The sequence below is a fragment of the Cydia strobilella genome, chromosome 13, assembly GCF_947568885.1.
Source record: "Cydia strobilella chromosome 13, ilCydStro3.1, whole genome shotgun sequence".
NCBI lineage: Eukaryota > Metazoa > Arthropoda > Insecta > Lepidoptera > Tortricidae > Cydia > Cydia strobilella.
This window is the reverse complement of record NC_086053.1, coordinates 15,619,911-15,635,419: the sequence shown is the minus strand read 5'-3', so window position 1 is coordinate 15,635,419 and position 15,509 is coordinate 15,619,911. Positions and strand designations below refer to the sequence as shown.

Here is a 15,509-nt window from a genome sequence, read left to right as displayed (position 1 = left end):
AAAACTGGATCATAGTTGTATTATAGGACTATACTCTATAGTTACCCGAGTTTACGGTACTTGAACCCTAACAATGATTTTAGTTGGATAAACCAACTAGGGCCGTAAAGTAATAAGTCATAGTTTGTTTATTTCTTTATTTTTAATCTCTGACAACTTCCCTTATTCTGATTTCGTTGCATTTGTTTTTCCACCATGAACCCTACCAGTCCTTCGGGCGGCAATGAGGCCGACCTTGCGACCAGCTGATGCTCCTCTCTTCACCGTCGAAGCCTTGCCAATATGCTGATGATTCCCACCACCATGAGGATGCTCCACAGGGTTCATGGCAACACCGCGGACGCGCGGCCAGCTGTTACGGCCTTATTAATGCCGTAGCTGCCAGGGTTATGGGCATTAATTTCATCTCTATATATATCCCCCATCCTGAAGTAGTTAATATGCATGAATTACAATCTATTCTCAAATCGATTCCACCTCCTCTTATGATTTTAGGGGACTTTAATTGTCACAATATGTCCTGGGGGTCATACCATTCGGATGCGTTTTCATCAGCCCTGCTGGATTTGTTCGATGAAATCAATGTAGGAGTTGTTAATGACGGAACTCCCACGCATCGGGTATACCCAGGCCAGAACCCCCAATCAGTTCCCGATTTATCTGTCTGTTCCCCGAGTTTGTCTTCTTTACTATCCTGGAGGGTATTACGCCAGTCGTTTGGCAGTGACCATTTCCCGATTATTATCACCAAGCCTTCTTCTATTCTTCCATCTCCTTCCCCCGAACCTCTTCTGAAACACAAAATTCAATCAGCAGACTGGCCCAATTATGCATTATTTATAGAGGAACATATGAAAGAGTGGGACACGAGCGAAATAAGTCAGGATGAAAAATATATAAAATTTAAAAATGTGTTAATAGAGTCCGCCGATAAATATATACCAAAAAAGAAACCTGCTAAACTCAAAATCCCATCACCCCCGTGGTGGAACGCAGACTGTACGGCAGCCGTTAAAAAAAGAGATGCCGCTGAGCAGGATTTCAACAATACAGGAAATTTGGAAGACTACATTTCTTTCAAAAAAATCTCGGCCCGTACAAAACGCTTCCTAGCAAAGGCAAAAAAGAGGGGATGGAAGGGGTTCTGCGAGAATTTATCTCCTAGAACCCCTACATCACTTATATGGCGGAATATAAGGAGGTTCAGGGGTTCGTTTAATCCAGAATCTATGGCCACCACAGATTCTTCCTGGCTGTCAGACTTTGCAGATAAACTTGCCCCGCCAACTGTCCCTGAAGCATCCTGTTTGTTACTTCCCCCGCTGCCAGGCACCGGGAGCTCTCTAGACATGCCTTTCTCATTCTCAGAGCTTAGTCTAGTGCTTAGTGGATTGAGAGATACTACACCGGGAGAGGATGGCATACCATACTGTTTCCTATCTAAGTTAAATACATCCTCACAGGAGTACCTGCTTGGTATTCTAAACCATGCCTTTGGCACGGGAGAGATCCCTGTTGACTGGAAGACCCAAGTCATTATTCCAATCCTAAAACCGTCTAAAAACCCAGACGAGGCTAGCTCATATCGCCCGATTGCCCTGTCCGCGACAATGGGAAAGATACTGGAACATCTGGTTAAAAACAGACTCGAATGGTTTGTGGAAAACAAAGGTATTCTAGCTGACACGCAGTTTGGCTTCCGAAAGGGCCGTAGTACAATGGACAGTTTAAACATTTTAGCAACTGATATCCGACTAAGCTTTTCGAAAAACGAATATCTTCTGGGATGTTTCCTAGATATCTCTGCGGCCTACGACAATGTCCTTCTTCCGGTGCTCAGGGCAAAAATGCTTCATCTGAGCATTCCCGCGAAGATTGTACATATTGTCACCAACTTATTCATGGGTAGGTCAATTAAAATTAGAAATGGTAATTCCTATTACCCGCCTCGGACTTTGTGGCGAGGTCTCCCGCAAGGATCTGTACTCAGCCCCCTGCTTTACAGTATCTACACCTACGACTTGGAACAATCTGTCCTTTCCTTCTGTAATGTCTTGCAGTATGCTGATGATCTGGTCTTATACACCTCAGCAAACTCAATGGACAAAGCCACTGCTAGTCTGAATACAGCGCTGGGTTACCTCAAAGATTGGCTTGATGAACATGGTCTTACCCTATCGCCAACAAAAAGTTGTTTAGTGACTTTCAGTCGCAGAAGGATCATGCCTCCTGCAGATGTCCGTTATGGTGGTGTCATGATACCAAGTAAAGAGTCAGTAAAATTTCTAGGTGTTATTTTAGACCACAAAATGTCGGCCTCCTCACATCACAAATATGTACTGAGTAAATGTGAAAAAAATATTAATATTCTGCGAGCATTATCAGGTGTTTGGTGGGGCTCTCACCCTTATTGCCAGAAGCTACTATACAATGCCATCATACGCAGCCATATAGACTATGGGTCATTTCTAATGGAACCTTGCAATAAGGATGGCCTAGATAAATTAGACCTCATACAGGCAAAATGTTTAAGGATCATACTGGGTGCTATGCTTCCTTCTCCCAAAAATGGCATGCAGGTAGAAGCTGTTGAACCTCCTTTGTCTCTCCGCAGACAATATCTTGCCGACAGGTTCTTGATCAAAGCCAGCTCTTACAACAACCACTTGTTGCTTCCACGCTTGCGGGCACTGGCACTGGAGGTCACTGAAAACCGATATTGGACATATAAAGCCTTTCCAAGAATAATAATGTCTTTTTCAAAACTGTCTAATATTAACCCCAGTCTATATAAATCCGGCGCTAACCCTTTATTTGAGGTGGCATTTGAGACCTTAATATATTCACCTAAAGTTCTATTAGATATAGGAATTTTCAAAAATGATCCAGGAGCAAACAACAAGTTCAATAAATTTTTAGATAAATGGCAAGATTACTTACCGGTTTTTACTGACGCTTCAAAGGTGGATCCTACAAAATGTGTGGGAGCAGCGGTGTGGATTCCTCGGTACAATATTGCCCTCCCATTTAAATGTCCTCCTCAAGCATCCATTTTCACAGGCGAGGCAGTTGCTATTCTTGAGGCTGTCAAATATGCAGAGACCCACAATATTAAAAACACCATTATCATCACTGATAGTAGGAGTTGCCTGCAGGCTATTGTAGGCAACCAATTCAAATTCAAAGCAAAATTTCCATTGATTCTCGAAATCAAAGCTTTGCTACGTAGGTGTGAATCAAGGGGCCTACATATTGTTCTCGGGTGGGTTCCAAGCCACTGTGGTATTAACGGCAATGAGATGGCTGATATGTGGGCAAAACGAGCGATTGACATCGGATCAATGAAGCAGGAAATTTACGGTACTGACCTATTGAGTTGTGCGCTATCCAATATGTTTAATACATGGCAGAAGCAATGGGATACCTCTAGAATACAGACAGGTAAACATTATGGCTGTGTACAACCTCGAATTACTCGAAAACCGTGGTTCTATCGTTTTCGTACTTCTCCGAAATGGGTAATATCGACCATTTGTCGTTTACGCTTAGGTAAAGTATGTACTCCGTTATTTCTGGCTATGATTGGTGTCCGTGCGAACTCATTGTGTGAATGCGGGTTGGATGAGGGTAACTTGGACCACATCTTCTTTGCTTGTTCAGGGTGTAGTTATTCACTGTACGATGTATTACCCGAAAATGTTCCACGACCTATATGCTTTAGCTCACTGCTTTGTCACATGGATACTAGGCTTACTTCTATACTCATTAAATATTTACAAACGAACAACATTAAACTCTAAATAGCGTCTTATCTTTTATAATCTAATGCGTCTAATTATTTATGTTTTATTCTATACTTCATATTTATTTTATATATCGTTTTCTTCTCTTCCACTTCCTTCATGTTGGCACTATTAACGTTCTGTCGCCCACTTCCCGCTTTTTTTCTACTAATTTTTGTATTCGTCATGTGTTTGTCTGTGATGTTCATAACAATTATTCGTTTTTAGGTCTTCCCAACCACAACCTCCCAGACTACCGAACATTCTCCTCACGTGTGAAAGTCAAAAACCGACATTGGCAAATTCACCCCGTGCAAAATTGCGGGGAGTAAAAGCCAGATTAAAAAAAAAAAAAAAAAAAAAACTTCCCTTATCCTGATTTCGTTGCATTTGTTTTTCCACCACGAACCCTACCAGTCCTTCGGGCGGCAATGAGGCCGACCTTGCGACCAGCTGATGCTCCTCTCTTCACCGTCGAAGCCTTGCCAATATGCTGATGATTCCCGCCACCATGAGGATGCTCCACAGGGTTCATGGCAACACCGCGGACGCGCGGCCAGCTGTTACGCTTCATTTTATACTTGTTATACGCCCGACCAGCTTTCATTAAAGGCTTATCGATACGTCCACCACCAGCAACAATCCCAACCATTCCTCTGTTGCTAGACGGCAAAACTTTTTTAGCACCGGATGGCAACTTGACTCGGGTTCTCATTGTATCAGAATTATGAGCAATAACTGTAGCAAAATTACCAGAACCACGAACAAGCCTACCTCTGTCACCCAATTTCTCTTCCAAGTTGCAGATAATCATGCCCTCAGGCATTGCTCCGATTGGCTTCACATTCCCAACTTGAAGCGTAACTTTCTTCCCGTAGAAAACAAACTGTCCAGTACACAACCCTTCAGGAGCGATTAGTAATTCCTTACGGGTCTTCAACCTGTAAGGATCTCGGAAGTGCACCACAGCTAGCGGTGCTCCACGGCCAGGATCGTGTATAATGTCCTTTACGACTCCTTTGATGTAGCCGTGACGTTCCGCAAAGTCCAGGGAACGGAGTTTAGGAGCTCCTTTCCTCTTGTTGGTGCGGGAGACGAAGACGGAACCAGCGCCTTTGCGCTGAGCGCGAATCATACGACCCATGATTTTAGAGGCCCCGTTTTGAACAGATAAAGTAAGATCGATATGCCTCCGAAAGACGAAACTAAAAAACTTGTATACACGAGATATCGCAACTTTTTTACTAATCTTCTAAGAAGGCTTAAAGCGGAACACGAGGCAAAAGAACTTACTGCCCATAAAAAGTCGCCTAAAAAACTATGGAAAACCATAAACAAAACTACACATCGGAACCCTACAAAATCTACTGCGAAAAATCTGACAAAGATTAAAAGTACTGAAAAAGAGTCCCTGAAAGTATGTAACGAATACTTTGCTTCTGTCGGTCAGAACCTTGCCAACATAATCTTAACAGAAGAAAATGAAACACAAGTCTTTGGCAGCCAAAGTTAAAGTAAATACATCAAGATTTAACTCAATTTTCATCTCCCCCACCGACAAAAGTGAGGTTCTCATCCTGATCCAAAAATTGGACCCAAATAGTTCTCCAGGCCTTGACAACATTAACAATAAAATTTTGAAAGCCATTGCTTCGGTTATTGCTGAACCCCTTGCAGTGATTTTCAACAAAAGCATAGAAAGTGGCATATTTCCCACGGCTTGGAAAATATCGGCAATAGTACCGATTCACAAAGGTAATGCCAAAAATGAACCCTGCAACTATCGGCCTATATCACTACTGGGATGTGACTCGAAACTTCTAGAGCGAATTGTAAATAAAAGAATAGTTACATACCTTGAATCCAATTGCCTTCTAGCGGATCGTCAGTTTGGTTACAGAAAGGGAAAATCGACCGAAGATGCCGTTACTCTTCTCACAAAAATTGTCTCTTCACATTTGGACGAGGGCCTGTTTCGGAGTCTTTTTGGACTTAGCAAAATCCTTCGACACCGTTTCTGTCCCCATCCTTTTGAGAAAATTAGAGGCGTATGGATTTCGAGGGAATACACTAGTTACTTGACTGAAAGAAAGCAGTGTGTCCAAATTGGGGAATACTTTAGTGACCTGGGGGCGGTTTCTTTCGGCGTACCACAGGGCAGTATTTTAGGTCCTACACTTTTTCTATTGTATATCAATGACATTACACTTACTCCGCTACAGAATGCTGAGCTACTGTGTTACGCCGATGACACCGCTATCGTCTTTCACGGTTGCTCTTGGGAAAATGTCTATAGCCACGTCGAGCATGGTATGTCTCTACTGTCAAATTGGTTAAAGCAGAATCTGCTAACTTTAAATACAACCAAAACGAAATTCCTTTGTTTCCATAAGACATCGGCTTCTTCACCGGGACTACAGATGAAACTTAAAGTCCACAATTGTGGCTGCACTGTTTCTTCAGCCCAAACTTGTATGTGTGACCATATGTCAAGATCGAACAAAATAAAGTATCTCGGTATCGTGATAGACGAGAAACTAAACTTCAGGCTGCGTGTGGAGGCGGTGGCGGGTAGGGTCCGAAAGCTGATGCACACTATGAAGATGCTAAGAGAATCGGCTGATTTACCCCTATTAAAAACTATTTATACCGCTCTTGGACAATCGATAATCAGATACTGCATCCTTGCATGGGGAGGTACAAACTCGACTATCCTTCTGAAATTAGAAAGAGCGCAAAGAGCGGTGTTGAAGGTAGCCTTGAAGAAATCAATTAGGTATCCTACGAAGGTCTTGTCTTGTACAATGGCACTCAAGTACTCAGTATTCGGAAGCTCTATCTTCTGAGGGTGGCTCTGTCGGTACACAAAATGGTTCTCAATTCATCAAACTACAATAAGTTATAATATTGTCTCCGGTTACCGCGATAGTTACTCTTAAAATAAAACGTAGAACGGTTTTTATCGCGTATATATATATATATCTTTACTTGAAAATAATTGTAGTGTATAACTAGCCTTATGAACCGATTTTGCATGTACAACCAGCCTTAAAGTTTATTGTCTATGATTGTTCATTATTTTTAGTATGTGGGTATTTTTGCACTGTAATTTTTCCTCAGTCACCCGTTAACCACGAACGCTGTAAAGGGTATATTATAAATTCAATATACGCGATATAATCCGTTTTCATAGTTTTATTTACAATAAGTTACTTAAAAATCGAATATTTAAAATTCTTACGACTGCCGCCAAAACCACATTTGCACATCGTTTTTCGGACTTTCTCCACCCCCGAATCTACAATCGTTTAGTTAATTTGTACAACTTTAAGGAATACTCGATCTTGGAAACAAAAAAGTTCTTAACAATTAATTTGATGAACTTATCCTTTTTAGACAGAAAAGATTATTAGGATAATATAGTAACTATTTATTAATCTGTGTCTGTACAGCAAATTAGCATACCTACCAATTACAATATGTGTATGTGGTACTTCGGATAAAGAAAATAAGCATCCTTACGCTACCATTAGGTTTAATTGGTATTATTTAACCTTACGCTTAAATTCCCATTTGAATCCTTACCATTATTATGCAGGCCATAGCTTCTTTTGCCTGGTAAACAATAGTTACTTGTTGAGAGTTACCTATACATACAATATATACATATTGGGGTTGGCAACTGTCAAAGGTTTGCAGAGATGGCGCCATTATAGCTTGCCCCAGTTGCCCCTTTTTCTATGAGATTTGGCTTAAAGGGCTGGCATCCGGGGCATTAAAAAAAACCAAAAAAATTACACAATTCTAGGGATTGACAGGGCAAGCTATACTGGCACCACCTGTCAATATTTCGACCGCTAAGCATAAATTTTAGGTCTGTGGGCCAACCCCATTTCAACTCACGGTTCATGCGAGCCTGGGGAGTGGGGACAGACAGACAAACAGTGGAGTCTTATTAATAGGGTCTTTACCCTTTGGGTACGGAACCCTAACAAAAACAGCCCTAATAGGTACGAAACACTTTATTTTTTGTTCACATCATTTTCCGCTTCACGCGCGGCATGGGCGACAAGCGTTCACAGGTAATGCTGCACGTGACATGCAAGTCTCGTGAAGACTAAGGAAAAATCCGTACACAGCTCGGTAAGCTCGGAGACGATTGCTGCCATAAACGCGATGATATAGCTTAACCAAAAACAGCCTTATATCTTAAGACATACAGTTTCTTTATGGTTCACTTCATGGTCGTAGCGACAAGCGTGAGCAGGTCGTGGTGCGCGGGCGCGAGCGCGGGCCGCAGCTCGCAGGCGGCGCGCGCGAGCGCCTGCGCGTCGCGGGTCACGTGGGACAAGATGGCTGACTGGAGTTTAAGCCGTAGGTCTATGTTGAATGGTATTGCTGCAGAAAAGTAAAAAAAAAAAAGAATGAACCAACCTTTACGTAATGTAAAGTCAATAGAAGTCTACTTACAGGGCTTTTAATGATAAAATATATTTATAATACCCCCTTCACACTTATAAAATGTCTGCAAAAACTGTGTTCTGCATGAACATATTTAAATAAAGTAAAATATAAAATCTTACCATCACTGTCAGCATCATTAAGTATATCAGTGAACAGTTGTTTCAGGGATTCCACCTTTGCATCACCTTTTGGGTCCATATAAAGGGAAAGGAGTATTCGGCTTAGTTGGATTCTGTAAACATTAAAAAAATCAAAACATTTTGAATACCTAAATTCTGGTACCAACAATATTAATTTTTTAACTTTAAACAATACAAAAAAAGTGCAACCGGCTTACCGTGAAAACGTTCGACGTGTTGCCTCTCTGTCGCACTTGTAAATTAGTATGTAAGTGTGACAGGGGGGCAACATGTCGAACGTGGTTAGCGGTAGGCCCTCTGCTCCATATCTGTACATATAATTTACTCATGTAACTACTGGAATTTTTTCATCTCATAATTTTTATTATACCATGTCAGTGGCAACAAGCATACCCGCCCCGGCCCTCATGATGGCAAGCAGTCACCATAGCCTATGGACGCTTTCAACTCCAGAGGTGTTAGGTGTTATCTATCATCTTTTACCAATGGTAAATATTGAAGAAAATAAGTCCCAGTTACCAGCACCAGTTGTAACAAATTGGTGGTTGGGAATAACCTAAATAAATTAGAATTAAAATTAGATACAGAAAACATACAACTTAAAAAAAACTACTAGATACTTACTCTGCAAGAACATCTTCTGGTAGATTCACATTGAAGTCCACCAGTTCATTTGCTTTTTCTAAGGCTATATCATATTTTCCTGTAAAATTTACAAAACAATAATTATTTATCATTATTTTGTGGCAAGGTTATTATATGTTATTTAAATACTACTAAATTAATCTATGTTAAGTAATTTACCACAGTCAATAAGCAGATTAATATAATTCCTCACAAACATGATCCTCATGTTTGTGTCTTGTACTAAAGCCAGTGCTTGTTCATAGTAGGATACCGCTTCACACTTAAGGTTCAATGTTACGAGGTCAGCTGCCAGCTCACTCAGTAGGGACAGGCGGATTGAGGACCTGTCTGGATACTTGGTCAGGGCTTGGGTGAAGCACCCGATGGCTGCCTGGAAACAAGAATGAGGACTGTCAATGAATGGATCTTTTTGTCTTATTGACAGCGGCGACATGATTGATCAAATTCATTACAGTTCACTAAAGCATTTCGTAACGAAAATTATAGTTGAGGATAGCCCATAGTGAACAGTAATAGATTGTAGTTTGGAGTCTTATTATAGTCGACGAGTAGTAAAAATATTTATCGTGTGGCAAGTTGCTTATCAGTTGAGCATAGACAAAGAATCATAGCCCATAATAATTTTGCAATGTCAGTGGTGCCCAAAGATTTGGATATTTCGAAAACTACTTTCCCTTGTCATTGCAAAACTTGTACATTTCGATATCATTTGATTTATGAGAAAATGGTAACAGTTTTCTTTGCGTAATCTCCACTTTTTTTATTTATTTATAATCTCCACTCTCCAAGGTATACATTTAATTGAAATAAAAAATAAAATAAAATAAATAAAAATAAAAAAGCCTTTTATTTCTGGGTAATAAAAATTAATCTATAAATTTAAACCTAATTTGTATAATATTGAAAAATTACTCCAGAACCCTCCTAAGAGGTATCCAGATTTCCTCCTTTCAGATTTTTCAATTTTTTCGGTCTTGGGCCTCCCATATCCAGTTGGCCCCCGCTATTTCAATTATGTCGTCCGACCAGCATGCCAATGGCCGTCTTCTCTTCCTCTTTCCGTCTGGACCTTTCCAGGCCATTGTGTGGAAAGTCCACCTCTCGTCCTGGAGTCTGGCAACATGGCCAGTCCGTCTCCTTTTTTGTTTCTGGGCCTGGCTTAGTGCGTCTATAATCTTAGTTTTTTCTCGGATTATGAAATGTCTGATCTTGTACATTTTCCTTATTTTAAGTATACTTACTTAAAATAAAAAATATAAGCATAGCTAAATTCTCCTTGAAATTGAATCTTTTCTGCACCAGCTTATATATCTGGTTGACTAATAGAGAATACCTTTTGGCATTAAGTCTTGCCATTTGTAAATTTTTTCTTTGATTGTGCAATACTTCAAAATGATAGAGGGTTATGTGCAAATTCAAAGCCATCTGCTGTCTCCAGAGGGGTACCTCAGGGCTCTATCTTGGGTCCACTGCTTTTTATTCTCTATACCACAGATGTCCGTGACTCCATAAAGCATTGTAAGTTCCACCTTTATGCTGATGATATTCAAATCTACATCTCATTTAATCCAAATAATACAGGACACGCTGTTGCGAAACTAAATGAAGATTTAGAAATTATTACAGCCTGGTCAGAGTCCAACTGCTTGGTGTTAAATCCAAGTAAATCTGAAGTTATGGTATTTGGCTCTAAAAATCAACTTAAGCGGATCGAACACCATAAACCAGCAGTTATAATCTCGGGAGAAGAAGTAGAACGTGTATCGGAGGCACGCAATCTGGGATTAATAATGGATGAATCTTTGCGTTTCGAGGGGCATATTGCGGAAATTACAAGAAACGCATTTTATAGACTCACAATACTATATCGAATTCGGAATTTTATCAGCGTCGATCTGCGAATCAAACTTTGTAATTCTTTAGTACTTTCTAAATTTGATTATGCGGACATAGTCTACGGTCCACGTTTACTAGCCCGCACTGATCGTATAGTGCAGAGAGTGCAGAATGCATGTGCTCGTTATTGCTTCGGAATTCCGCCACGAGAGCATGTGACACCTTATTTGAACTCAGCAGGTATTCTCAAAATGGCATTTCGCAGAGAACTGCACCTGTCATCTTTGTTGTTTGGAGTTTTTAAAACATCAGAGCCAGAGTATCTGTTCGATAAGTTCACTTGCGCGCAAGCAGGTCGAGCTTGTATGGCATCAGATCGGTTTGTGACGAGTTGGTATTACCACATCACCATACTGCTGCATTTCGAGGTAGCTTCAAATATACAGCAACGAAATGCTGGAATAATATACCTCCACCCCTCAAAAACTTAAATACAATAAGTAGTTTTAAATTGCGGTTTAAACAATATCTTTTAGCAATACAAAACTCGCTACCTCTTGGTACTAGACCCACGCCGTCATATTTAAAATGATTATATCTATGCACCTTATGTCTTTATTTATTCTTATCTATATTAAGTATTTTTGCACTCATATCTATCTATCATAAGCTTATATACTTCCTTTAATACATATGTAACTATTAAATTCTGCTTACACACTATACCAGCAATTGTTCTGTCCAATTTCTAAAACATAGTTTACACTCATACATACATGTTAACATAATTCTAAGCCATTTAGTTTTCGACTAACAGCGAGTAAGGGATAATGTATCAAGGGTCTGCCTGAAAACCAGCGTTGTAGTAAATACACTGCAACATTATGCTGAGGCAAGCTCCTATTTAACACGCATGAATATTTCTCTCTGATGTGCAACTCAATTTCTTAGTTTTGTAAGTCTAAATTTAAGGTTTATCTGTAAAAAAATGTACTACGCTATCTGTTAACTCTGCCATTTCATGTGATGTTGAATAAAAATGTTCTATTCTATTCTATTCTTATTCAATAAAGTTAAAATGAATAAAATAAATATTGTTTATCTCGAATCGGACCGACGAAAAGTTATTAGAACTGGAGGAAGAATTAAGCAGGTTACGTTGGGGAATCATAGGGTTATCGGAAGTCCGTAGAGAGGGGGAGGACATGATAACTCTGAATTCCGGCAACTTGCTCTATTTCCGGGAGGGCGAACAACGGTCCCAGGGAGGTGTCGGGTTTATCGTCCACAAGTCCCTCGTAAACAACGTGGTGAAGATCGAGAGTGTGTCGAACAGGGTAGCGTGCCTTGTACTCAGAATGACCCAACGTTATTCGTTGAAGGTCATACAAGTCTACGCACCGACCTCGACACACTCCGACGATGAGGTGGAGGCTATGTATGAGGATATCTCCAGAGCCATGCATAGCTCCAAAACTCACTTCACAGTTGTTATGGGGGACTTCAACGCTAAGCTGGGCAAACGAGACGGTGAAGAGCTGAGAGTGGGGCAATTTGGAGTGGGGCGTAGGAATCACCGGGGCCACCTACTGGCTGGTTTCATGGAGAAGGAAGGACTCTATATGATGAACTCCTTCTTCAGGAAACGTGAGCACAGGAAGTGGACCTGGGTGAGCCCTGACGGTGCAACAAGGAATGAGATCGACTTTATCATGTCGACGAAGAAGCAAATATTCAGTGATGTTTCTGTGATCAATTCGGTCAAAACCGGGAGCGATCACCGTATGGTAAGAGGCACACTGAATATTCAATTTAGGCTTGAGAGATCTCGACTGATAAAGTCTACGCTCCGCCCGGCACCGGCCCAGCTCCAAAACCCCGAGAGCTTCCAGCTCGAACTTCAAAACCGGTTCGAATGCCTAGCTAGCGACCTGGACGATTACAACGACGGGTTTGTGGAAGCTGTTCATACGGTCGGGTCCAAGTTCTTCAAGACTCGTCGTACAAGAACCAAGAAACTCTCGGACTCCACTCTCAAGCTCATGGAGGTGAGGCGTGAGATGATTCTGCAGTCGTCAGGTGACGTTTGTCGTTATAGGCAGCTCAACAGACGGATCTCGAAGTCTCTGAAGCGAGATATACGCCGATTCAATACTAACAGTATTGAAGAGGCTATCAAGCGCAACAGAGGCTCGAAGGTGTTTGCCAGAGATCTGTCTATTGGCCAAAGCCAACTGACAAAACTGAAGACCGACGACGGCAGGATCATCTCATCCAAACCTGAGCTCTTGGGAGAAGTCGAGAAGTTCTATGGACAGTTATACACAACAACCCGAGCACCCGTCGTGGATCTAGCTAGAGACCCTAGAGCTAGACTAACTCGACACTATACCGAAGATATCCCGGACGTCAGCCTGTACGAGATTAGTATGGCTCTCAAACAACTTAAGAATGGCAAAGCCCCAGGTGATGACGGAATTACGGCCGAACTCCTGAAGGCGGGTGGTAAACCAGTCCTTAAGGCCCTTCAGACGCTGTTTAGTTCCGTCATGCGCGAAGGAAAAACGCCGCAAGCGTGGAACAGAAGTGTGGTGGTGCTCTTCTTCAAAAAAGGTGATAACACCTTGCTGAAGAATTATAGACCCATCTCACTTCTGAGCCATGTCTACAAGCTGTTTTCGAGAGTCATCACGAACCGTCTCGCACGCAGGTTTGACGACTTCCAGCCTCCCGAACAAGCAGGTTTCCGTAAAGGCTATAGTACCGTAGACCACATACATGCCTTGCGGCAGGTTATACAGAAGACTGAGGAATATAACCTCCCCCTTTGCCTTGCATTTGTGGACTACGAGAAAGCCTTCGATTCGATCGAGACTTGGGCTGTGCTGCAGTCTCTCCAAAGGTGCCAAATCGACTACCGGTATATCGAAGTGCTGAAGTGTCTGTACGAAAACGCCACCATGTCCGTCCGACTACAGGGCCAGAGCTCGAAGCCTATTCCATTGCAGCGGGGAGTCAGACAAGGAGATGTAATCTCCCCAAAGCTGTTCACCGCTGCATTGGAGGATGCCTTTAAGGTTCTGGACTGGAAAGGGCGAGGCATCAATGTAAATGGCGAGTACATCACTCACCTTCGGTTTGCCGATGATATCGTAGTCATGGCTGAGACCATGGAGGACCTCAGTGCGATGCTCGCTGATCTCAGCAGAGTATCTGAACGAGTTGGTCTGAAAATGAACATGGACAAGACGAAGATCATGTCTAACGTCCATGTTGTGCCAACTCCCGTATTAATCGGAGGCTCTGCGCTCGAAGTTGTTGACGATTATGTATACCTAGGACAAACAGTCCAGTTAGGTAGGTCCAACTTCGAGAAAGAGGTCACTCGTCGAATCCGACTCGGTTGGGCAGCGTTCGGGAAGCTCCACAGTATCTTTTCGTCCAAATTGCCGCAGTGTCTTAAGTCAAAAGTCTTTGACCAGTGTGTGTTGCCAGTGATGACATACGGATCTGAGACGTGGGCGCTAACGATGGGCCTCATAAGAAGGCTCAAGGTCACGCAAAGGGCAATGGAGAGAGCTATGCTCGGGGTTTCTCTGCGTGATAGAGTCAGAAATGATGATATCCGCAGTAGAACTAGGGTCACCGATATAGCTCGCAGAATTGCAAACCTTAAGTGGCAGTGGGCGGGGCACATTGCTCGCAGAACTGATGGCCGGTGGGGCCGGAAGGTTCTGGAGTGGCGTCCGCGTACCGGAAGACGAACTGCCGGTAGGCCTCCAACGAGATGGAGCGACGACCTGGTGAAAGTCGCGGGAATTCGGTGGTTGCGAGCGGCACAGGATCGGTCGGAGTGGCGAGCCTTGGGGGAGGCCTATGTCCAGCAGTGGACGTCTATCGGCTGACATGATGATGATGATGATCTCGAATCTCACCTCTAGATTTTCTCTATCAGGACTACAAAACTTTAGCGAACGTAATTTTTTCTCTGCCTTCATAAACTGTCTTGCTGCAGTCACTAGATACTCTGCTTCGCCTAAAAAATTGCCCACAGACGCTTCGCACTTGGCTGCACCAATATAGCAATGTCCAGCAAATGTAGGTTGCTCGGAGTACTCGCATTGGATAGCTAGCGCTATAAACTCGTTGGTAGCTTCAGAAATATTCGGCTTCCTTAAGAAACGCCTGTAAAAAAACCCTTTATATTAACAAAACTGTAACGAGTTTAATACAGTACGTAGTCTCGGTGCTACTTACTTTTTCAATTTGGTGTTTATGTTCATGAACTGCTCATTGAAACTCGCATTTAAATCAGTAGACATTATGGGTAAAATAAGGCAAGCAGTTTTGTAAAGAACAGGCGAATTTCCACTGAATACTGAAATGTATTAAGATTAAGAATTTACGAATGAAAACACACCTTAGCTTAGCTGTCATGGTAGTTTTGACATTCCATTTTTTTTTTCCTTAATCCTCAAAGTCGTAACAGACTACCGCACCGCGACCTTGGTGCGGTCCAAATGTCTCTTTGTCGCTCTGACTTATAGCTGCGTCCTTAACGCACGTACGGCGAGCACCTTACACACTATCGATACGTGCGCCGCACTGCACAAGGGTCGCGTGCAGTGCGGTAGTCTGT

At 42.2% G+C, this 15,509-nt stretch overlaps 2 protein-coding genes across 2 annotated transcripts; both read right to left on the bottom strand.

Annotated features, from left to right (window-relative positions):
- Nucleotides 1–4,150: 4,150 nt before the first annotated feature.
- LOC134746758 (large ribosomal subunit protein uL2-like) lies at nt 4,151–5,122 on the bottom strand. The gene has a single exon (XM_063681285.1). It carries the CDS (start codon nt 4,924–4,926, stop codon nt 4,153–4,155), a length of 774 nt encoding a protein of 257 aa, XP_063537355.1. The 5' UTR covers nt 4,927–5,122; the 3' UTR covers nt 4,151–4,152.
- A 2,805-nt stretch (nt 5,123–7,927) lies between these two features.
- Nucleotides 7,928–15,297, bottom strand: LOC134746401 (40-kDa huntingtin-associated protein). The gene is made up of 6 exons (XM_063680770.1): nt 15,128–15,297; nt 14,806–15,055; nt 9,191–9,404; nt 9,011–9,089; nt 8,366–8,478; nt 7,928–8,180 (listed from the first exon to the last, which is right to left on the bottom strand). The coding sequence occupies exons 1-6, from the start codon at nt 15,190–15,192 to the stop codon at nt 8,017–8,019; spliced, it is 885 nt and encodes a 294-aa protein (XP_063536840.1). The 5' UTR covers nt 15,193–15,297; the 3' UTR covers nt 7,928–8,016.
- Between the last annotated feature and the right edge of the window lie 212 nt (nt 15,298–15,509).

What these genes read in the sequence shown, in the direction of transcription:
- LOC134746758 (XM_063681285.1), bottom strand. Translation starts at nt 4,926, where the DNA reads ATGGGTCGTATGATTCGCGCTCAGCGCAAAGGCGCTGGTTCCGTCTTC.
- LOC134746401 (XM_063680770.1), bottom strand. Translation starts at nt 15,192, where the DNA reads ATGTCTACTGATTTAAATGCGAGTTTCAATGAGCAGTTCATGAACATA. An exon ending in ATAAACACCAAATTGAAAAA is followed by an intron (nt 15,056 to 15,127) that starts GTAAGTAGCACC and finishes GTTTTTTTACAG; the next exon opens with GCGTTTCTTAAGGAAGCCGA. An exon ending in TAATGATGCTGACAGTGATG is followed by an intron (nt 8,181 to 8,365) that starts GTAAGATTTTAT and finishes ACTTTTCTGCAG; the next exon opens with CAATACCATTCAACATAGAC.